The sequence below is a fragment of the Panulirus ornatus genome, chromosome 50, assembly GCF_036320965.1.
Source record: "Panulirus ornatus isolate Po-2019 chromosome 50, ASM3632096v1, whole genome shotgun sequence".
NCBI lineage: Eukaryota > Metazoa > Arthropoda > Malacostraca > Decapoda > Palinuridae > Panulirus > Panulirus ornatus.
Window position 1 is genome coordinate 13382479 of NC_092273.1, and position 23666 is coordinate 13406144.

General features: G+C 38.5%; 1 protein-coding gene across 1 annotated transcript; it reads right to left on the bottom strand.

Annotated features, from left to right (window-relative positions):
* Positions 1-3142: 3142 nt before the first annotated feature.
* Uqcc1 (Ubiquinol-cytochrome c reductase complex assembly factor 1) lies at positions 3143-23431 on the bottom strand. The gene is made up of 6 exons (XM_071690973.1): positions 23301-23431; positions 19940-20228; positions 14724-14796; positions 13971-14137; positions 12383-12577; positions 3143-3473 (listed from the first exon to the last, which is right to left on the bottom strand). Exons 1-6 carry the CDS (start codon positions 23429-23431, stop codon positions 3387-3389), a joined length of 942 nt encoding a protein of 313 aa, XP_071547074.1. The 3' UTR covers positions 3143-3386.
* Between the last annotated feature and the right edge of the window lie 235 nt (positions 23432-23666).

Genomic DNA, 23666 nt, shown 5'->3' on the forward strand with positions numbered 1-23666 from the left:
GGTATAGAGTGAACTGGAGTGATGTGGTATACAGTGAATGGTGTGCTGTTAATGGGCTGAAGTAACCCATATGAAGGGGTAGAGGGAAACAAAAGAAAGCCTGTGGAGCCTAATAATGGATAGGATGCTCTGGTTTCATTGCATTATACATGACAACTAGAGGTTTGAGCAAATGAGACCAGTGTTTCAGCTGTTCCTGCCACCACCTCACTAATGCAGAAAATGGTGAAAAATGTAAAAAATAAAACAAAAGGTGAAGTCACCATCTCTGTTGGAAAAGATGGGTGGTTATAATAAACCCATCAGTGCTGGAAGAGTGTGAGACATGGGCCTTTCACAAAAGTGTAAAGAACAGGGCAAATGTATTGGAAATGAAATGTTTAAGGACAGTATGTGATGAGAAGAGAGTTAATCAAATATGAAATGATAGGGTAAGAGAGAGGTGTGGTACTAAGATAAGTATGATGAGAAAGGTGAAGAGGGTGAGATGAAATGGTTTTGACATGGTGAGCACTAGTGAAGAGAGGATGACTATGAGGAGATGCATGTCAGAAGTGGAGAGAACACGGAAAAGAGGGAAACCACTAAGGAGGTTGAAGGATGAAGTGAAAGATGCTTTAAGGCTCAGAGCCAGAAAATAGACAAGGATGCATGGTGTATAGGGAATACAGTCAATAGGAGCAATGTAGTTTACAGGGGATGACATGCTACCACTGGGCTGAATTAGGGTATGTATGAAGCAGTTGGCAGAAACCACATAGGGTCTGGTTTAAATTGGTTTATAACTGCATATTTATACTGTATGGACAGGAAGTTTGGAAGGAGGTTAATACAGTGCATAAGACAAGAGAACAAATGAGAACATCAGTGAAAGGGGCTAATGGGGAGGTAATAACAAGCAGAGATGAAGTGAAAAGGAGATGGAGTGAGTACTTTGAAGGTTTGTTGAATATGTTTGATGATAGATTGGCATATATAGGGTGTTTTGGTCGAGGTGGTGTGCAAAGTGAGAGGGTCAGGGAGAATGGTTTGGTAAAAAGAGAAGAGGTAGTGAAAGCTTTGTGGAAGATGAAAGCCGCCAAGGCAGCATTATTGAATGGTATTGCAGTGGAATTCATTAAAAAAGGGAGTGACTGTGTTGTTGACTGGTTGGTGAGGAGTGGCGGGATGCATGCATAGTGCCATTATACAAAGGAAAAGGGGATAAAAATGAGTGTTCAAATTACAGAGGTATAAGTTTGTTGAGTATTCCTGGGAAATTATTTGGGAAGGTATTGATTGAGAAGGTAAATGCATGTACAAAGCATCAGATTGGGGAAGAGCAGTGTAATTTCAGAAGTGGTAGAGAATGTGTGGATCAGGTGTTTGCTTTGAAGAATGTATGTGAGAAATACTTAGAAAAACAAATGGATTTGTATGGAGCATTTATGGATCTGGAGAGGGCATATGATAGAGTTGATAGAGATGCTCTGTAGAAAGCATTAAGAGTATATGGTGTGGGAGGTAAGTTACTAGAAGCAATGAAAAGTTTTTATCGAGGATGTAAGGCATGTGTATGAGTAGGAAGAGAGGAGAGTGATTGGTTTCCAGCGAATGTTGGTTTGCGGCTGGGGTACATGATGTCTCCTTGGTCGTTTAATTTGTTTATGGATGGGGTTGTTAGGAGGTGAATGCAAGAGTTTTGGAGAGAGGGGCAAGTATGCAGTCTCTTGTGGATGAGAGGGCTTGTTAAGTGAGTCAGTTGTTGTTCGCTGATGATACAGTGCTGGTGGCTGATTCAGGTGAGAAACTGCAGAAGCTGGTGACTGAGTTTGGTAGAGTGTGTGAAAGAAGAAAGCTGAGAGTAAATGTGAATAAGAGCAAGGTTATTAGGTACAGTAGGGTTGATAGACAAGTAAATTGGAAATTAAGTTTGAATGGAGAAAAACTGGAGGAATTGAAATGTTTTAGATATCTGGGAGTGGATTTAGCAGCAGAAGTGAGTCACGGTGTGGGAGGGTGCGAAGGTTCTGTGAGCATTGAAGAATGTATGGAAGGCAAGAACATTATCTCGGAGAGCAAAAATGGATATGTTTGAAGGGATAGTGGTTCCAACAATGTTATTTGGTTGCGAGGCTTGGACTATAGATAGGGTTGTGCGGAGGAGGGTAGATGTGTTGGAAATGAGATGTTTGAGGACAATATGTGGTGTGAGGTGGTTTGATCGATTAAGTAATGAAAGGGTAAGAGAGATGTGTGGTACTAAAAAGAGTGTGGTTGAGAGAGCAGAAGAGGGTGTATTGAAATGGTTTGGTCACATGGAGAGAATGAGTGAGGAAAGATTGACAAAGAGGATATATGTGTCAGAGGTGGAGGGAACGAGGAGAAGTGGGAGACCAAACTGGAGGTGGAAGGATGGAGTGAAAATAATTTTGAGCGATCAGGGCCTGAACATACAGGAGGGTGAAAGGCGTGCAAGGAATAGAGTGAATTGGAATGATGTGGTATAAAGGGGTCAACATGCTGTCAATGGATTGAACCAGGGCATGCAAAGCGTCTGCGGTAAACCATGGAAAGTTTTGTGGGGCTTGGATGTGGAAAGGGAGCTGTGGTTTCAGTGTATTACACATGACAGATACTGTGTGAACGAATGTGGCCTTTGTTGTCTTTCCTGGCGCTACCTCATGCGCACGTGGGGAGGGGGTGCCATTTCATGTATGGCGGGGTGGCAATGGGAATGGATAAAGGCAGCAAGTATGAATATGTACATGTGAATGTATATATGTATATGTCTGTGTATGTATATGTAAACGTTGAAATGTACAGGCATGTATATGTGTATGTGTAGGCATGTATGTATATACATGTGCATGTGGGTGGGTTGGGTCATTCTTTCATTTGTTTTCTGGTGCTACCTCACTAACGCGGAAGACAGCGACAAAGTATAATAAAATAATAAAAAAAGCTACTGAATGGAAGTGAGTGAATGAGGCCACTTCTTAAGCTGTCCCTTGTGGTACCTCATTAATGCAGGAAATGGCAAATATGTCTGAAAAAAATATAGGAGTCCTGTGAAAAAGTTCATGGGCTAGTAAAATATTACAGAATAAAGCTAATCATTTCAATTGGACCATATATTCATCAAGGTGAAATATAATGTTACTATCTTTCATATCTTTTATTTTTTTTCAATTACAATTTACATATTTACAAACACTTCACCTTTGTCTAATCTGTAGTACATAGCACTTTTACATCAACCACATAATTTAGTACACATTATTACATGTCATTATTCTTGCTAAAAAACAAATGCATGTCTATCATAAACATATTCTTAATCTTCAGTTTTTCTGACAAATGATCATTTATGCATACCATAATTCTGATTCTTCTGAGATTTGTCTCTAGGTGTCACGCTCAAGAAGTGGAACCCAGCTGACTTGACAATCTAACATAAACTCTCTACGTGATAAACCATCCAAGAAAGCAATCTGCAAAAAACAAAAATAGCAATATAAATATAATAATAAGCAAGAAAACTCTCTGCTTCTAAACAGATCTTCAGGGCACCTTGCATTTTACAAGCACTGTAGATTTTAGCTACTCACTTAAACCAAAACACTGTACATGCATGTAGGAAGGTGTTTGTGACCCATTTACAAAGTACAAAATCCCCTACATTGACAGAAATGTTCTACAAGCCAATCTGTTGTGCAGCGATAAAACATAACAAACTGGTTGAGAAATATCTTTAGCCAGAACAATACATATATTACTAACAAAATACTGGTATAAAAATGCTTATCTGCTCCTAACTGGAGCACTGCCTTAATGATGCAGGAGCCCCATAGATGGAGTCCAAGGTTTGTATTGCTTTTTTTCATACATGTTTGCCATTTCCTGCATTAATAAGGTCTTATTTGTTCACATTCACTCTCTAGCTATCATGGATAAAATAAAGAGCCCCCTATCCAAAGGCAAGCCCCACAGACCTTTCTGTGGTGAGCCCTGATGACTTCATATGCTATTTCAGCTCACTGACAGTACATCACCCCTGTATACCATACTGCTCCAATTTCCCCCATCCCCTGCATGCCTCTCACCCTCCTACATATACATTCTGACCCTATTATCTCAGACTCTTTCAATTCATCCTTCTACTTTCATCTTGTTCCATCCAATAATTATTTGCTTTTGCTCTTAATTTGTCTCCCATCACTCACCCTCTCCATATCTCCATATGTCCTAACCATTTCAGTACTAACTGTTCAGCCCTCTCGGTCACACTCTACGTAGTAGCACACTTTCCTTTCACACAGTCATTCCATACATGATTAACCTTCCTCACACCGTATATTGTCCTTGAGTATTTACTTTCCAACACATTTATCATCTTGCATTTAGGGCCCACAAGTCACACACATACAGCACCTTTAGGACTATTATTACATCATAGATTACCATAGTTACCCTAACAGATAGTGAACCTTTTTTCAAAATACTCCTTATGGAACCAAAACCTTTGCCCATTCATAGTTCCATCCATTGCCATGTCCAATCCCAGAAAACTTAAACATCCCACTTCCTCCACATTCTTTTCATTACAACTCATACTTAACTCAACTTGTGGCAAACTCCTACTTAACCTTGAAACCTTACTTTTGTTCACATTAAGTTTAAATTTCCATCTTCCTGTACTCTCAACAAAACTATGCCCCCAGCTTCTACAGTTTCCCATTCAAGTCTACCAACTTGCAAATAGCAAGTAACTTTTCCCAGGCCCCACCACACTCCCAACTTCCAGCACACTGTAGACCTGCTCTCAAAGACCCTCGCATTTACCTCCCTCTCCACCTAATCTATAAATTGAATGAAGAGCCAAGGTAACATAAGGCACTCTTGACAGTGACTCACTGCATTCTTCTCACTCATACACCTTACTCTCCCAACCAAAACTCTTCACAGCATACAAGAGCTTTCTTCTATGCTATATGACTGGAGCACCATGAATAAGAAATCTCTGTCAACTAAGTCTTATACTCTCTCCAAAGCCATTAATGGAGCAAACACATTCCTCACTTTCTTCAAGTGTTTCTTGCACAAATCTTTCAAAGCCCACACCTAGTCCACACATCCTTTACCACTTCTGAACCTATAATGCTCCTATCTGATATATCGCCACCCTTTCAATCACCACTCCCATATATTCTAGACTTATAACTTTGTAGTTCAAGCCTTCACCTCTGTCCTCTTACACTATAATGTAAAGGCATTCTGCCAGTCCTTATGCATCTCTCATATGACAATCCTAGCTAACAATCAACATCATTGTTACCCCTTTTCTTGAGAAATTCAACTGAAATCTCATGCAATCCAGCTGCTTTGCCACACTGCACCTTATTCAAGGCTTTCACCACCCTCTTTCTTTTCAACAAGCCCCTTGCCATGATTCTCACTGCAGAATCACTGAATCATATCCAGACACTGAAATATCTCATTATTCTTGTCATCACTATTAAGGATATAATAACAAAAGCAAAAGTGGTAGTATTGTAATGAATGAGGTTAGGAGGTACTGCAACTGTGAAAAGTGAAAAAGCTCAAAACTGGGGAAAGTTGTCAAGTTTCAGTACCTCAAGGAAATACTCTAGTTTTTCTAGAGTATCCAGGTCTCACACCACCTTCTTGTGGTGACCCTATTAAAAAATCTGTTAGGGGTGGAAGTAAAGGGGGAGGCATTGCCCAATTCCATTGGGGCAATCCTTTTAACCTGAGGTGTGCGGTGACTTTTTAGTTTTTCGACATGTTTGGAGCCTTACTGCCTCTGGAACTAATGCACTGGAGCTGCCCTCTGCCAATGACCTGTCAAGGGTGCAAAAAAAAAGGCTAAGAAGCAGCACTGGAGTCTACCAATTATGCCGAGGAGTAAAACAGAAGACCTAGTGAGAGAGATGGCACCAAATATAAATTGTGCAGAAGTTTAAAAGTTGTAGCTTGGATGTGCTGGGGACTAGGGAAACCCATATCCTTGGGCAGTGTGTATGGAGTGAAAATAGGAAATGGTGAATGCATGTTGTGGGAGGGCATGAAAGGAGGAGTGGTATGATCAGGAAAGAGTGAAAATTATCGGGAATAGGGAAAGAAGGATGTGCAATTCTGCTATCAAGAAGAGTGAGGGTGTTACAGAGCATGGATGGAATGGATCAAGAATAGTGTTGGTGAAAGGAAAGACTGGGATTGTGAAGTACGCATGGGTATGTGCATATGTGCCTGTGAATATGAAAACCGTAAGAGGTATGGATGAAATGAAGCTTCTCTGGAGAAAGTTGAATGAATGTATAAATGGTAGAGAAACATGGTCACATTGGGTTATATGAATAAGAAAGTGTGATGTAACTAAAGTTGTAAGATAGTTGTAAAATGGGGAGAGTTGGGAGTAAATGAGAATGGAAGTTATCTTGTGGATATTTGTGCCGAGAGGGGTTTATCCCTTGCAAACACTTTTTTCTGCACAAGATATCCACAGATATACATGTACGAGGAATGATGAAGAGAAGAGCAAAGGGCTTTGATTGACTAAGTGGCAGTGGATAAAAGATTGAGAAAGGTAGTGCTAGATGCTAGAGTTACAAGAGAATTCTTTGGAGACTTTGACCATTTTGCAATTCTTGTGAGGATAAGGATCAGGGAGTAGAGGTATTGTGTAAGGAAGAATGTTGAAGTAAATGTGTTGGCAAGGAAGATGATGAATCAGAAAAAATGAAGAGAGGAGCTATGAAAGGAAGGTAACTGAGTGCACTGAATGGGGGGATGCAGTCATGTATGAATGAGGTGTTTAAAATGTTTAGAGAAATACTATTTAAGGTTGTAGAATTAGTAGTTGGATACAAGGTCATGAGATGTAGGAATGAAAACGGCAGTGCATGGTGTATGGAAGAGATTAGAAATGTTGTGAAAGAGAAAAAGGCAAGTGGTAAATTGCTCGATACAAATGTACCAGTGGAAGTTCAGCAAAGGAGGGAAGAATATAAAATATGTAAGCAGAATGTTAAAAAGCTGTAAGAGAAAAGCAAAGAAAGAGTAGATGAAGATTTAGGAAGAAAGTTAAGTGATAAGTTTCGGGATAAGAAACTATACTGGAAGGTGAAAAAGAAAAGGGGTGGATGTAAGAGTGGAAATGTTAATGTGAGAAGTAAGGAAGGGGAGTTGCAGAATCAAAAGGAGGAAGTGAAAGGAATATGGAGTGTTTTCAAGAATTGATGAATGTGGGAGAAAGGGACACAACAGTCGTTAAATGTATGGGTATGGAGGATGGAAGGAATAGGATACAAGTATAAGGGCCTATACCAAAAGGGAAGGTACGAAGGGCAATGATGAGGCTGAAGGAAGGAAAGGCACAGGGAGTGGATGGAATTACGACTGAAAAGCTGAAGTATGGAGGAGAAAGTGTGATAGAAAGGATGTATCTGATATGTATTTTGGCATGGAAACAGAAGGTAGTGCCTGAGGATTGTGTGAAAGCTAATATTGTTCCTTTATTCAAAGACAGAGGTGCTGAGGATGTATGTAACAATTATAGGATATCTTTTCCTGCTGCTACCTTGCGCGCATGTGGGGGAGGGATTTTCATTCCATGTGTGGCAAGGTGGTGACAGGAATGAATAAAGGCAGCAAGTATGAATTATGTGCATGTGTATATATGTATATGTCTGTGTATGTATAAATATGTATACATTGAAATATATAGGTATGTATATGTGCATGTGTGGACATGTATGTATATACGTGTGTATGTGGGTGGGTTGGGCGATTCTTTCGTCTGTTTCCTTGCCCTACCTCGCTGACACAGAAGACAGCGACAAAGTGTAATAGAATAAAAAAAAATAATATTATGTCTGTGTATGTATATGTATGTATGCATTGAAATGTATAGGTATTATTTTATTTATCATACTTTGATGCTGTCTCCCGCGTTAGCAAGATAGCACAAGGAAACAGACAAAAAAATGGCCCAACCCACCCACATACTCATATATAAACATAAACACCCACACACAAACATATACATACCTATACATTTCAACGTATACATACATATACATACACAGACATATACATATAAACTCATGTGCATATTCATACATGCTGCCTTCATCCATTTCCACCACCATCTTGCCACACATGAAATGACATCCCCCTTCCCCCGTGTGCATGCAAGGTAGTGGTAGGAAAAGACAACAAAGGCTACATTCGTTTACACTCAGTCTCTAGCTTTCATGTGTAATGCACAGAAACCATAGCTCCCTTTCCACATCCAGGCCCCACAAAGCTTTCCATGGTTTACCCCAGGCACTTCACTGCCCTGGTTCAATCCATTGACAGCAAGTCAACCCAGGTATACCACATCGTTCCAATTCACTCTATTCCTTGCACTCCTTTCACCCTCCTGTATGTTCAGGCCCCGATTGCTCAAAATCTTTTTCACTCCATCCTTCCACCTCCAATTTGGTCTCCCACTTCTCATTCCCTCCACCTCTGACACATATATCCTCTTCGTCAATCTTTCCTCACTCATTCTCTCCATGTGACCAAACCATTTCAATTCACCCTCTTCTGCTCTCTCAACTACACTCTTTTTATTACCACACATCTCTCTTACCCATTCATTACTTACTCGATCAAACCACCTCACACCACATATTGTCCTCAAACATTTCATTTCCAACACACCCACCCTCCTCCACACAACCCTATCCATAGCCCATGCCTCATAACCATATCACATTGTTGGAACCACTATTCCTTCAAACATACCCATTTTTGCTCCTTGAGATAACATTCTAGCCTTCCACACATTCTTCAACGCTCCCAGAACTTTCGCCCCCTTCCCGACCCTGTGACTCACTTCCACTTCCATGGTTCTATCTGCTGCTAAATCCACTCCCAGATATCTAAAACACTTCACTTCCTCCAGTTTTTCTCCATTCAAACTTACCTCCCAATTTACTTGTCTATCAACCCTATTGAACCTAATAACATTGCTCTTCTACACATTTACTCTCAGCTTTCTTCTTTCACACACTTTACCAAACTCAGTCACCAACTTTTCCAGTTTCTCACTCGAATCAGCCACCAGCGCTGTATCATCAACGAACAACAACTGACTCACTTCCCAAGCCCTCTCATCCACAACAGACTGCATAATTGCCCCTCTCTCCAAAACTCTTGCATTCTCCTCCCTAACAACCTCATCCATAAACAAATTGAATAACCATGGAGACATCACCCACCCCTGCCACAAACGACATTCACAGGGAACCAATCACTTTCCTCTCTTCCTACTCGTATACATGCCGTACATGCCTTGCTGGCTTTCATGTTCCGCAAAGCTTTCACTACCTTTTCTTTGTTTACCAAACCATTCTCCCTGACCCTCTTACTTTGCATACCACCTCAACCAAAACACTCTATACCTGCCACTCTATCATCAAACACATTCAACAAACCTTCAAAATATTCACTCCATCTCCCTCTCACTTCACCACTAGTTGTTATTACCTCCCCATTAGCCCCCATTTGTTCTCTAGTCTTACGCACTTTATTTATCTCCTTCCAAAACATCTTTTTATTCTCCCTAAAATCTAATGATATTCTCTCACCCCAACTCTCATTTGCCCTCTTTTTCACCTCTTGCACCTTTCTCTTAACCTCCTGCCTCTTTCTTTTATACATCTCCCAGTCATTCACACTACTTCCCTGCAAAAATCGTCCAAACACCTCTCTCTTCTCTTTCACTAACAATCTTACTTCTTCATTCCACCACTCACTACCCTTTCTAATCTACACAAACGCCCACATACACACATATACATACATATACAGTTCAACGTATACATACATATTCATATACACACATGTACACACTCATAATTGCTGTCTTCACTCATTCCTGCCACCACCCCACCACACAAGAAACAGCACTCTCCCCTCCAGTGAAGTATATATACAAATATTCATATTCATACTTGCTTATCTCCCTCCACTCCTGACGCCAATCCATCCCACAGGAAACATATGTAGCGGAAATGGGATGGTTTAGATTAAGGCCTCAGCTCCCTATGCCGTCTCGGCTAACATTGAAAAAATATGGATCTGGAAAAAGCGTATGAAAGAGTCAGGTGGAATGCTTTATGGGATGTGTTAAGGATATATGGGGTAGGAATACAACTGCTGGATCGTGTGAAAGTCTTCTATAGAGGAACAAATGTGTGTGAAAGAGTAGATGGAGAGTTAAACAAAACTTTTAGTTTACATGTAGGTGTGAGGCAGTGCCAAAGTCCCATGTGATGTCATTGTGGCTTTTAAATTATATATATATATATATTTTTTTTTTTTTTTTGCTTTGATGTCATTGTGGCTTTTAAATATATATATATATATATTTTTTTTTTTTTTTATACTTTGTCGCTGTCTCCCGCGTTTGCGAGGTAGCGCAAGGAAACAGACGAAAGAAATGGCCCAACCCCCCCCATACACATGTATATACATACGTCCACACACGCAAATATACATACCTACACAGCTTTCCATGGTTTACCCCAGACGCTTCACATGCCTTGATTCAATCCACTGACAGCACGTCAACCCCGGTATACCACATCGCTCCAATTCACTCTATTCCTTGCCCTCCTTTCACCCTCCTGCATGTTCAGGCCCCGATCACACAAAATCTTTTTCACACCATCTTTCCACCTCCAATTTGGTCTCCCTCTTCTCCTCGTTCCCTCCACCTCCGACACATATATCCTCTTGGTCAATCTTTCCTCACTCATTCTCTCCATGTGCCCAAACCACTTCAAAACACCCTCTTCTGCTCTCTCAACCACGCTCTTTTTATTTCCACACATCTCTCTTACCCTTACGTTACTCACTCGATCAAACCACCTCACACCACACATTGTCCTCAAACATCTCATTTCCAGCACATCCATCCTCCTGCACACAACTCTATCCATAGCCCACGCCTCGCCACCATACAACATTGTTGGAACCACTATTCCTTCAAACATACCCATTTTTGCTTTCCGAGATAATGTTCTCGACTTCCACACATTCTTCAAGGCCCCCAGAATTTTCGCCCCCTCCCCCACCCTATGATCCACTTCCGCTTCCATGGTTCCATCCGCTGCCAGATCCACTCCCAGATATCTAAAACACTTCACTTCCTCCAGTTTTTCTCCATTCAAACTCACCTCCCAATTGCCTTGACCCTCAACCCTACTGTACCTAATAACCTTGCTCTTATTCACATTTACTCTTACCTTTCTTCTTCCACACACTTTACCAAACTCAGTCACTCAGTGTGTGTGTGTGTGTGTGTGTGTGTGTGTGTGTAAAAAAATAAGAGAAATTAAAGCAAAATAGAGGAAAAGTGGTGCAGAGATGGAGTGTGGTGGTGAGATATGGTGGCTTGTGGCAAGCATGTTTGTGGATGGCACTGTGTTGTTTGTTGAGTGAAGTGGACTTGCAGAGGTTGTAAGTGTGTTTTATGATTTGTGTAAGCAAAGGAGATTGAAGGTAATTGCATGTAAAAGTAAAGTAATGGTGTTTGAAAGAGAACTGAGTGAAAGTATAGAATTTGTAAAACCATATAGAGTGAAAGAAAAAAATGTACTAAACTGTGCATTGGATATGGGGGAAGAAAGACTGGAAGAGGTGAGATAATTCAAGTACTTTGGAGCTGCCTTGGGTAAGTTTGGTGATATGGAAGGAGAGACAAGGGTGAGAGCAGTGCAGGGTAGAAGAGTCACTGGGTCCCTTCAAAGAATAATGAAGGGTAGAGGTGCAAGTATGGAAGAGAAGAGAGGATTAAGGGACAGCATAGTCCTCCTAACCCTGACCTATGCAGCCAAAACATGGCTATGGAATGAGTCACAGAGGTCAAGAATACAGGCTATGGGAATGAGCTATTTGAGATGAGCATATAGAATGAATAGATGGAATGAGGAAAGAAATGAAAGAGTGTACAAAAGATGAAGTATGGCAGGGAATGCAAGGGGTATGAATTCTGAAGTGGTAGAATGGATGAAGCATAATACTTTGAGGTGGTTTGGGCAAGTGAAAAGAATGCAAGACTGGGAGTTTACAAGGAGAGTGTTTGATAGTAAATCTAAATGTGCTTGATTGAGAGGAAGGCCACCTGTGATATGGGCAAATAGGGTGAAGGAATACAGAAGAGACAGAAATGGTGGAAGAATGCATGAAATGGTGTAAGTAAGGGAGGCATGCAAGAACAGGGATAAGTGGAGACACTTTTGCCATGGACACCCCTCAGTGGGAGTTCCTGAAGGGAATGGGCATCAGAGATATAGGTTTACAGTATATCATGATGACTATTTACCTGTTTTCTCACATACTGAACGCAACATTCTAATCTTTCTGGGTCCTCACAGTTCTTGCTAAACAATCTACGCCATAGAGCTGAAGCCAGCATCTTGTCATCACTCATTAAGCCTTCATCATATGCAAATAAAGATGCTTGGAATGATGAAATAATAATCTGCATTTGTTCCCGACGTATACTTAGTGATGCTGCCTGCAATAAAAAAAAAATTATGACTACTGTTCAGACAATACATATTAAATCTTAGATTAGCTAGAGGAGAAAATATTACATTCACAGTGAAATCCATATGAATGAGTGCTAAAAGTACAGAGTATGTAATAGGAAGAAAGCCTTAAGTAATTCTTTTAATTGAAATTTACTGAAGTAATTCTTTTTCCTGAAGTTTGGTTACAAAACACAGCCTCTCAGGTCACTCAAAGGTTCCCTTTGTCTAGTATGCTAAAAACAACATTCCCTTACTCTCCTGTGATCCTTCTTAATTGCCATATTCACAAACTCTCACAATATGAGAGTGAGTTTCCACTCCACTGTTCGTGACATAAGATCATGCTATCCACAACCTCTCTTGAAATACCACTAAAATAGATGTATCAAATGTATCACCTCAGGGCCATATCCAATCCACATAGGTGGTTCATCTGACCCATCAACATTTTCTGTTGGGGTGTATCAGTAATTGTAAACATAATGTCAACCTACTACAATGAACAAAATTTGCCCACTTATCATTTAAAGGAAAAGGGCCTTGTCTGAGAAGAAAGGAGTTAAATCTAATTTCCAATTCTGAGCTAAGTCAGTTCAAGAAATGGTGTCACATTAAGTAAATCGTCTACCACATTCATTCAGAGAATGACAAATAACCCCTTTCTAACAAGACAAACAAAAACTCAAGAGGATTTTCATACAACACAAGCTAGCACAGCAAATGCCATGCTTCTTAAATTTGTGATAACCATAAGCTATGAAGGGAAACGTGAGCAAGGAGTGCCATGTGTTTCAAGAGAAATGGAAGTAGTCATATTTCTTCTCACAAAAGCTTCAGTTGAATACATAAAGCAGCCGTTTCCAAATAACATAACATTAGATATTATGAGTCATGTCATGGTAAAAAGTATGATAAGTCTAACAGAATGTTATATTATGATGCATACCGTAAATAAAAACCCAATAGTCAATCTTCACTCTTGTGTGGCATGTAATTCCATGAAGGAACAGTGCTTCATCAAGGCTTCCTTTTTTTTCTTTCTTTTTTTGGGGGGAGGGATTCTAGAAAAAAATTTCCTCTGATGGCTGCAGAGTTAATACTGTAAGTGGTATTTCAAACAGGAATCTTTAGGATAATGCAGAGGAATTTTCTCTTTTCCAGGAGCTATGGATGAACACACAGAAGTTAATGATACTGCACAGCTTGTGATGCATACTCAACATTTCAGTCAAAATACAAATGTGAAAGTAGAGTTTGTGGTATTAATGTTGAAAGGCACAACTACAGCAGAGAACTAATGTTAGTATATTGTAATGAATGAAAGCATGATAGTCACTGCATCAGATAACAGGAATTATACAAAAAGATATGACATACCCCAAGTTTCTTTGATCTTAATTCAGCATCTTCCCAAAGGGCATCAATTAGTGCATTGCGAGTAAACCTTCCTTCCTCCCCCTCAGCCATAAGTCGTACCATCAACATCCAAACATGAAGCTCAGTTATCAAGAACCATGAGAAAAATGTATCGGGCAAATCACACACTGCAAGTGAGTGAATAACATTAGTTTAATCATATCAAAACAATGAAATAAAAATGCAGTCCATTATGCCTAACTATAATACATAACACTATCAAACCAATGCAAATTGTATTACACTGATGATATACAATCCAGCAACACCTTGATCAAAACAGTTTCAAGTTGTAATGCAGCCTTGCTAAAGGTAACTTCATTAGCAGTGTAACCTCAAGTAGGTGAAGTCCAGTACCATCACACATGCACAACAATTTACAGTTCTATTCCCTTTTAAGTACTTGGTGTTTTCCTCTCAATTGGATTACATTTTGTTGTTTTAAATATAAGAATTACTGAATTGACTGATTCTGTGGGGAAGTTTCTGATTACAGAAGTTACATGACACAACATCTATCCTAAGTTGGAAAACTAGAGCTTCTAGAAAACCTTACATATGTCAAAAGGTAAAATGATTAACTCTGTTTTAAACACAATTAACTACTCTTAAAATATACTTACATTTTATCTATAATACAGATATCTTTTTTGGCCATAAAAGGAATTACTAATATGTATGATATCAATTTGGATAAATGTATGTGACACTTACCAGAAAAGAAATGGTTGATTGGTGCTTTTTCACAAACATTTCCATACAATACATATCCTGATCTCCTCAGTTTCTGCAAGCAAATCAATTGCATCAACCAAATGGGTTATTAAGATATATGCACAAAGTAAAATTGTCTACACTGCTTCCTGAAACACAGTCCAGTACCCCATGCATAATAATCAACACATCTCACTAACTTCCCTTCTTTGCAAGCAACTCCTCTTCATGCTTTACCTTACCCCACATACATCCTTAACTGACTTCAAGGACAGACCTCAACCCCAACTAATCAATATTGTAACCAAACTTCCAAAGTGTAGGCCTAGTCCTTTGATGCTGCAGTTCTCATAATTGAGTATACCATGGGGCTTCTCCACTATGTTCCTTACAACAGCTGATACTAACTCAAACACCTGTGAAATCCTGATGTTTATGCAGTTTACCTAATACTCCTACAGCATCTCTACACCTCAGCATATCTATTTTGCCTGTTCTTCCAAATTTATCATGATAACAAAGAATTACATTACTATGCAGGCCTGGGGCTGATTCTTCCAATGTCTCCCATGTAATTTTTGAGGATCTTCAATACAAGCAGGTTTAGCATATGCATTTTCTATATCATGCAAGACCCTTTTCCTACCAAAAATTTGTGTGAAAATTTTGGGCTTATGCAGTTGGACAGTGCAAGTTAGATGTATACAAGGTACACACTAACACAAAACACATAAAATTTCTGAATATTTTTTTTTTATTGATTTTTTTACATGACTGTTTGATGCATGTGTGAGGTGCTCAAAATATGGATATCTTGCTTCTGATGGTGCAAACAGAATTACTTTGGTATTAGCCACCTGGAATTTTTGTTTTTCCCTATGTTTATAAATGCAATGATTTTTTTTTATTTGGTCTTTTTGTGTAAGTGTGACGTGTTTGTATTCTTTAAGTCAAGATAAATCAAGAAATTTGGATTCTCTATTCAGGTTTCTATTTAAAAGAAAGTTTTGTATATCACAATTTCAATTTTCCAAACTTTTTTTAGAGACTGCAACTCTTGTGATAACTAAAAACGAGACAAAGTATAGTTTTGTGTAAATGAAAAAAAAAAAAAAAAACAGCCCCACCAACCAGTGCTCAGCTATTATATGTAGAGCATTTTAAGAGTGGTTGGGAACTATGCCACAGTAGGTGGCATTAGTCAGTATCACAACGTCTGTTGTGCCCTGCAGATTCCCCCATGAGCATTGTGTTTGATATCTTTGCTTTTTTTTTTCTACCTGTCTCATCAAGTTAAAGTTCCTGGTGTCTGCTCAAAGCAGGATGGATTAAACTGACTGGATCATTTAATATCAACCACAGCTTCCCTCCCATTTTTTCTACTTATGTCACTCATCTACACTTAAGCCTATCTATTACCCTCCAGTCCTTTCACATGCCCTTTCAAAAGACAATACAAGAAATGTAGACATGTTTATTACTAGCCTTTATCACTGCCTTTTCAAAAGACAATACAAGAAATGTAGACATTTATCAATAGCAAGGAATATTTGAGAGGAGAATGCCAGGGAAAGTATTTTGTATTCCTAAGTGGTGAAGAGAATTGACATGCATGTTTTACCAAATAACTCAATTTTGTGCATATGAAAATAAATGAAGCATTCAAATAAAGTAGACTTAGTTGATTTCAACACAATGGGCAAGTTCTGGATACACAACAATAAACCGTAACTGTATGTACCTGGTCCTTTCAGTGCAAGTGGAAATGATGTTAAGGACTCTGTTTCATAAGAAAATAAAATGTCAAGCTAAACTATAATCTAGTAACTATTAGGTTATGTGACACTGTAAGGCTCCACAAATTTTGGAAACATTCTCCAAATTAGGAAACACACTCAAAGGCCGTCATTACTTTTAAGAATAAAGATAAACAAAAGTTTTGTTAAATAATGTTAACTAGAGTCCCATTTACAAGCATGTGAAGAACTTGTGACAGCAGAATCATCTGATATGAAATAAATATTAAGATTAATTTTTGATATCAAAGATCTTACCTTAAGTGCAACTGTTCCTTGTCACTGAGTAAAACACATTTCATTTGTGTACACATATTCATATATGCTCAATGCAACATTCCTAATAGCCAATGAAGACTGTGTGTGCAAGATATGCTCAAGTATTCTAAAAAAATATCTCTAATGAGCCTTTTAACTTGTACTGCTCCACTACCAAGCGTAAGAGGTACAATAGGAGCACTTTCTGGGATAAGTAGTATGATATGTGATACTTTGGAAGAATTATAGTCACAAAAAAATATCATGAAGGGAGTTTACTTAAATCTATTAATGGTATCTTATAACTTATAAAAGTGTCATTGCTTTACAGATTATTACATAAGGATACAAATCTTATATAGCATTTCCTTGACACCTCCACATACACAGACAAGTGAATGGAAATATTCAGGAAGTAGCACTCACAACAATCTATGAAATGCCTCTACGGGCATACCGGAATGCATATTTCAACTTGGGCTACAGGCATTAAATTCAAGAATTACCAATATATGTATATGCCCTAGCCATAGTTAAAGGAAAAAGAAGTTCTAGGGTTATAAAATACATATATCACTCAGATAAGAAAAAATCTAAACAATCGACACATTAGCAAAAAAAAGTATGTTAGAATATCAAGAGCATAGTAAGACATGCTATGTACTTAAAAGCATCCATATAACATCTCAATAGAATTCACTTCTGAATTGAGGCATTAAACATTTTAAGCAGACCTGTTTACTTGGCAATAAAAGACTCATATATCAGGATATATAGTAATTAATATGTGTTGTTGATCGGTTGGTAAGAATATTCAATATATGTAAGGTTCATGGTGAAGTGCCTGAGGATTGGCGGAGTGCATACATAATGCCACTGTACAAAGGTAAAGGGATAAAGGTGAATGTTCAAATTACAGAGGTATAAGTTTGTTGAGTATTCCTGGGAAATTATATGGGAGGGTATTGATTGAGAGGGTAAAGGCACGTACAGAGCATCAGACTGGGAAAGAGCAGTGTGATTTCAGAAGTGGTAGAGGATGTGTGTATCAGGTGTTGGCTTTGAAGAATGTATGTGAGAAATACTTACAAAAACAAATGGATTTGTATGTAGCATTTATAGATCAGGAGAAGGCATATGATACGAGTTGATAGAAATGCTTTGTGAAAGGTATTAAGAATATATGGTGTGGGAGGAAAGTTGCTAGAAGCAGTGAAAAGTTTTTACCAAGGATGTAAGGCATGTGTAAGAGTAGGAAGAGAGGAGAGTGATTGGTTCCCACTGAATGTCGGTTTGCGGCAGGGGTGCATGATGTCTCCATGGTTGTTCAATTTGTTTATGGATGGGGTGGTTAGGGAGGTGAATGCAAGAGTTTTGGAGAGAGGGGCAAGTATGCAGTCTGTTAAGGATGAAAGGGCTTGGGAAGTGAGTCAGTTGTTGTTCACTGATAATACACCTAATTCGGGTGAGAAACTGCAGAAGTTAGTGACTGAGTTTGGTAAAGTGTGTGAAAGAAGAAAGCTGAGAGTAAATGTGAATAAGAGCAAAGTTATTAAGTTCAGTAGGGTTGAAGGACAAGTTAACTGGGAGGTAAGTTTGAATGTAGAAAAACTAAAGGAAGTGAAGTGATTTAGATATCTGGGAGTGGATTTAGCAGCGGATGGAACCATGGAAGCAGAAGTGAGTCACAGGGTGGGGGAGTGGGCAAAGGTTCTGGGAGCATTGAAGAAAGTGTGGAAGGCGAAAACATTATCCCAGAGAGCAAAAATGGGTATGTTTGAAGGAATAGTAGTTCCAACAATGTTATATGGTTGCGAGGCATGGGCAACAGTTAGGGTTGTGCAGAGGAGGGGGGATGTGTTGGAAATGAAATGTCTGAGGACAATATCTGGTGTGAGGTGGTTTGATCGAGTAAGTAATGAAAAGGTAAGAGAGATGTGTACAAATAAAAAGAGTGTGGTTGAGAGAGCAGAAGAGGATGTGTTGAAATGGTTTAGTTACATGGAAAGAATGAAGGTGAAAAGATTGACAAAGAAGATATATGTGTCAGAGGTGGAGGGAATGATGAGAAGCGGAAAACCAAATTGGAGGTGGAAGGATGGAGTGAAAAAGATTTTGAGCAATCAGGGCCTGAACATACAGGAGGGTGAAAGGTGGGCAAGGAATAGAGTGAATTGGAATGATGTGGTATACTGGGGTGGAGGTACTATCAATGGATTGAGCCAGGGCATGTGAAGCATTTGGTGTAAACCATGGAAAGTTTTGTGGGGCTTGGATGTGGAAAGGGAGCTATGGTTTCAGTGCATTACACATGACAGCTAGAGACTGAGTGTGAACAAATGTGGCCTTTTTGTCTTTTCATAGCGCTACCTCGCGCATATGCACATGCGCGCAGAGGGAGGGGGAGAATGCTATTTCATGTGTGGGGGTTGCCAAAAGGAATGGATGAAGGCAGCAATGATAAATATGTACACGTGTATATATGTATATGTCATTGTATGTATATGTTTGTATACACTGAAATGTATATGTATGTATATGTGAGTGTGTGGGCGTTTATGTACATACATGTTTATGTGGGTGGGTTGGGCTATTCTTTTGTCTGTTTCCTTGCACTACCTCGCTAACGCGGGAGATGACGATTAAGTATAACAATGAATATAAATAAATAACTCGTTATAGAATGGAAAGACACCAAAAAAATTCAATGATTGCCATGCAAAAAAGTTGACTGTTCATTGTTCAACGTAGCAAGATAAAGAAATATTTCTGAATCAATCACTTTAACTTTTAAATGAACACTAGATTAAAGAAGACAATATCAGATCAGCCTAAGATAAACAGCTGTATGCAATATATATCTCAAAAAAACATCAGCTTTGTCAATCAAGCAAGATACACAGTTAGTGCACTAGTCCTACATTAGGCAAAATCTCATCACAGACACACATAAGAATGGACCCAAACATTAACTGAAGGTACTTTTCAGTGACACTGATGGCTGCGCACCAAATAAGCCTGTACTCAACTTCATATGAACAGCTGAGAATCAGTGAATAAAGAACACATTTGCATCATTTATGTGAGTTTATGATTTCATTCAGATATAAATACGCAAACATACTGCAACTCATACAATAAAATAATCTAACTGTTACTTACACTTCTTGAATGATCCAACCATCCCATCTTCTTTATCAGTCTCTTTAATCTACCTGGTTGCTGCACAGGCACAGTTGTGACAGACCTAAACAATGGTGGTCTGAAGCATAACATCTGCTGATGTGAGTCTTGTAAAAGTGGATGAGGTTGAGAAACACTTTTCTCATGGGTAGTTCTGCATGTGCAAGCTGCTCTATGGGGAAGTTGAGTTATCATCTGTGATTCTCTGTAAAACAATCTTCTTATATGTGACGACAGATGCAGAATCTGACTTCTTCCTGCCATTTTTCTTTAAATGAAAAGATTATAAAATACATTAAAACTAGGTTTCATAAAAGATAAAATTGAGAAAACATTAATAATAATAGAGAGTGATTTCTTCTTTAAAATTCTAAAATGAAAGCCTGCATTAAAGGGAAGTGGATGTAGTTTGCAGTTGTCACAATACAATACTGAAAATACTAGTAAGAGTAATCAATGTGCAGCCAATAATCAGATTTGTATCAATATATGTATTACATCTTAAAAGTGTTACTATACCCTTCTACTTGATCCTACATGGAATCCCATGGTTCAAAATGAACACTAACCAAAATATTTCTTTTCTATTTTCAAAAAATACCATTACATAAAGTTTTTATATTTACTTTACTTAATTGTCTTAATGTGAGTACTGTGATTTGAGTAATACCACTTAATACAATAACACTTTAATCATGGTAGAATAGTCATCTTACATATTCAAAGTGTTGTAGCATTAATCATTGGGAATCATTTGGCACAAATATCGAAAACCTCGTTTAAATCTCCAAGGGAATTTATCACATTTGGCTTAGCAGCTCTAATCAGTCATATTTTCTGACTTCTTTTTAATCTAGTACCAATATGATCTGAATGGTTTTAGTTGAGACAGGCCCTTTTAATACCAACTATTTTCCCATTTTTCATTTCGACATGGAATGAATTCATTCATTTAGGTCACATGGCAAAATGATGGCTGATGAACTAGGATGTAAGCATATTTCCAAAAGTTTTGCATACCTGAAAATGAAAAGCTGCCACAGCTCCTATTGATATCAACTTTAAGACTTTACCATCCCATTTAATTTGCTCATAAGCCTTTTATCTTTAAATTTCAATGTAAAGGGGATGGCCATCCATTTACATTTAAAGTTTTGGCGAAATGGCATAATCAAAAACAAATTAATATAGAAAAAGATTTGCCGAGAACCTTACTATTTGAAAAAGCAAAGTGCTAAAGAGCAGAAACCACTTATCTGGGAGGTCAATGGAGAGGGGGTCATTTAGCTCTAGAAGGTCTGCTCACCCACACTATGTTCCAGGGGAGAAGCTCTGTTCCTATGAATTCTATACTGTTCATAGCTTTCTATACAAACGATCTGATGAAGAGATGAACACATATCCCATACCCAACCTCAATACAAAGTACAATGAAAGTGTTTAGCCTAACCAATCAACCTCACCTAATCTATACAAGGGAACTCTATATCCAGACCTCGGACGCTAGCCTTCCTCAATGTAACTTAAAGGTGGTACATGAGGAAACAAACAACAACATAAATGAACCAGTCAGCAAAATAACATTTGACCATTTCGGGCCAACTTGTTGGCAAAACTAACTCAACAATAAAACATTTTCAAATAGCAATGTAGCTGAAAGTAGACGCAAGTATTCTAGTTGATAAATTTTGATGAAAAAGGTACCAATGGATTCCTTTACCTAGAACTAATGTTAAGTGTGTAATTTTATCTGAAGCACCTTTTACTCTCACATAGTGAAGTACCTAATGAAAGGACAGAGCTTTCAATTAAAGAGAGACTGTCAGGTAAAACCAATCTACACCAAGTGTTCAGAGTGTATGGAATAATTTGGCACCACGTTTGTCTGTCTATCTCTGAAGCCAGTTCCAACTGGAACTCCTTTATGGGGGTGGCCATGGCAACAGTCTTCATAACTAGAAAACTCGAGTGCTGCTTCTTAGCCTTTAATGCCTCACCCATAACAGGCCACTGGCAGAGGGCAATGCTAGCACAGTGTTCACTGAGGCTCCTCATAATCAATAAACTAGAACAGGGGGGACATCTCAGAAATCTAAAAGTAATTTGCAAATGTCCTTGCAGTATGAACAAAGACACTTACTAAAAAAAACCATCCTGTGGACAGTTGCATCAATACATTAAGTAATGCTCTGCTCATATGTTAGAGAGCTTTATTCTATTTGTAAATTATTACATCAACCAAATAAAGCTGTAAAAAACAAAATAAACTGCGTGGGGTCTGGAAATACCTAACTTTCCATGTTATTGAGAAGACTAACTCCACTGGATGGTGCCATGTACGACAATATTTAAAAGGTAAACATGATTAAATTCAAGTCTTGCAAAAATTAAGGGTGATGTCAGATATCTCGAGATATAAATGGGTCAAATTACTGCATTATGGGATCAGTCCCAAATAGGATTAGTACCTATTATATCTATAGACATCTGAACTGTTACTTCTTAAACATAACGAGGTATAACACCACCCAGTGGATTAAACCTCCTCAAAAATACGGAAAACTAACCAATACCAGACCCCTCATTTCATCTATGGTATTCGACAAGTAGGTTATCATTTCACTTTTATTTCCACTGATATTTCACATCACTTTATTATCATTCTACCCACATTTTACCTTTCTAACATAACCCCATCGTTATATTTTATCACATGATAAGATATAGCGGTAATCCTGTTATCCAGGGCTCATCATACACTTAATTCCATATTTAGAGTGGAAACAGCGACTCTATGAGAGTACATACCAAAGCTATAATATGCACATCCACTCTTCCTTACCATAAATGATACAGTTTCAAAATGTCTACCATTTCATATTATCTTCCACTCCCGGTGAAGACTGCCTACCCAAAATCCTTATCCCTTGAGCTATTAGGAGATTGTGAGAATACCCCTTCAGTGATTCTAGGGTGACCAAGCACAACCAAATCTTTCTCTCCAAAGCAACTAGTGACTATAATTTCCAAAATTAATGACCCCAAACCCTTCGAAACTGCTCTCCTATGCTTAGAATAAGAGTTATAAGCCAATACAAGGCAACAGTAAATTAGGTCAAATAACTTATAGGTCTACTGGCGTGGCTAGGTGTTTCTTACCTAACGTCTGAGTTCCTTTAAATTATCACCATCAGCAACTAATTTATTCGGTTAACTGACGCTTCTCAACATATAAATATGATCTCCTTTACAATATATGACATTTTTTACTTACGAATTTAACAATGATAAGTAACGTACAAACGAGAGGTGCGCTCGGGGATTGCGTATTCGGACTTACCTAATGTTGTTGTTAGGGGAGCGAACACCTTCAGCGAGCATATCAGCCACAACTGACCAGATGTCAGCGTACAATATTTTTGGCGAATAGAATTTTTCCAACTTCGGCTGCAACATCCCTTGCTGCTGCATTATCAACTGTGATCTCATTTACTGTATCATCTGCTTAAACATTAAATTGTAGCTCAGCGCGCTCCCCTTTACAAGGCTGTATACGCTATCACGAGAGAGAGAGAAAAAAAAAAAAAAATATATATATATATATATATATTTTTTTTTTTTTTTTTTTTTTTTTTTTACTTTGTCGCTGTCTCCCGCGTTTGCGAGGTAGCGCAAGGAAACAGACGAAAGAAATGGCCCAACCCCC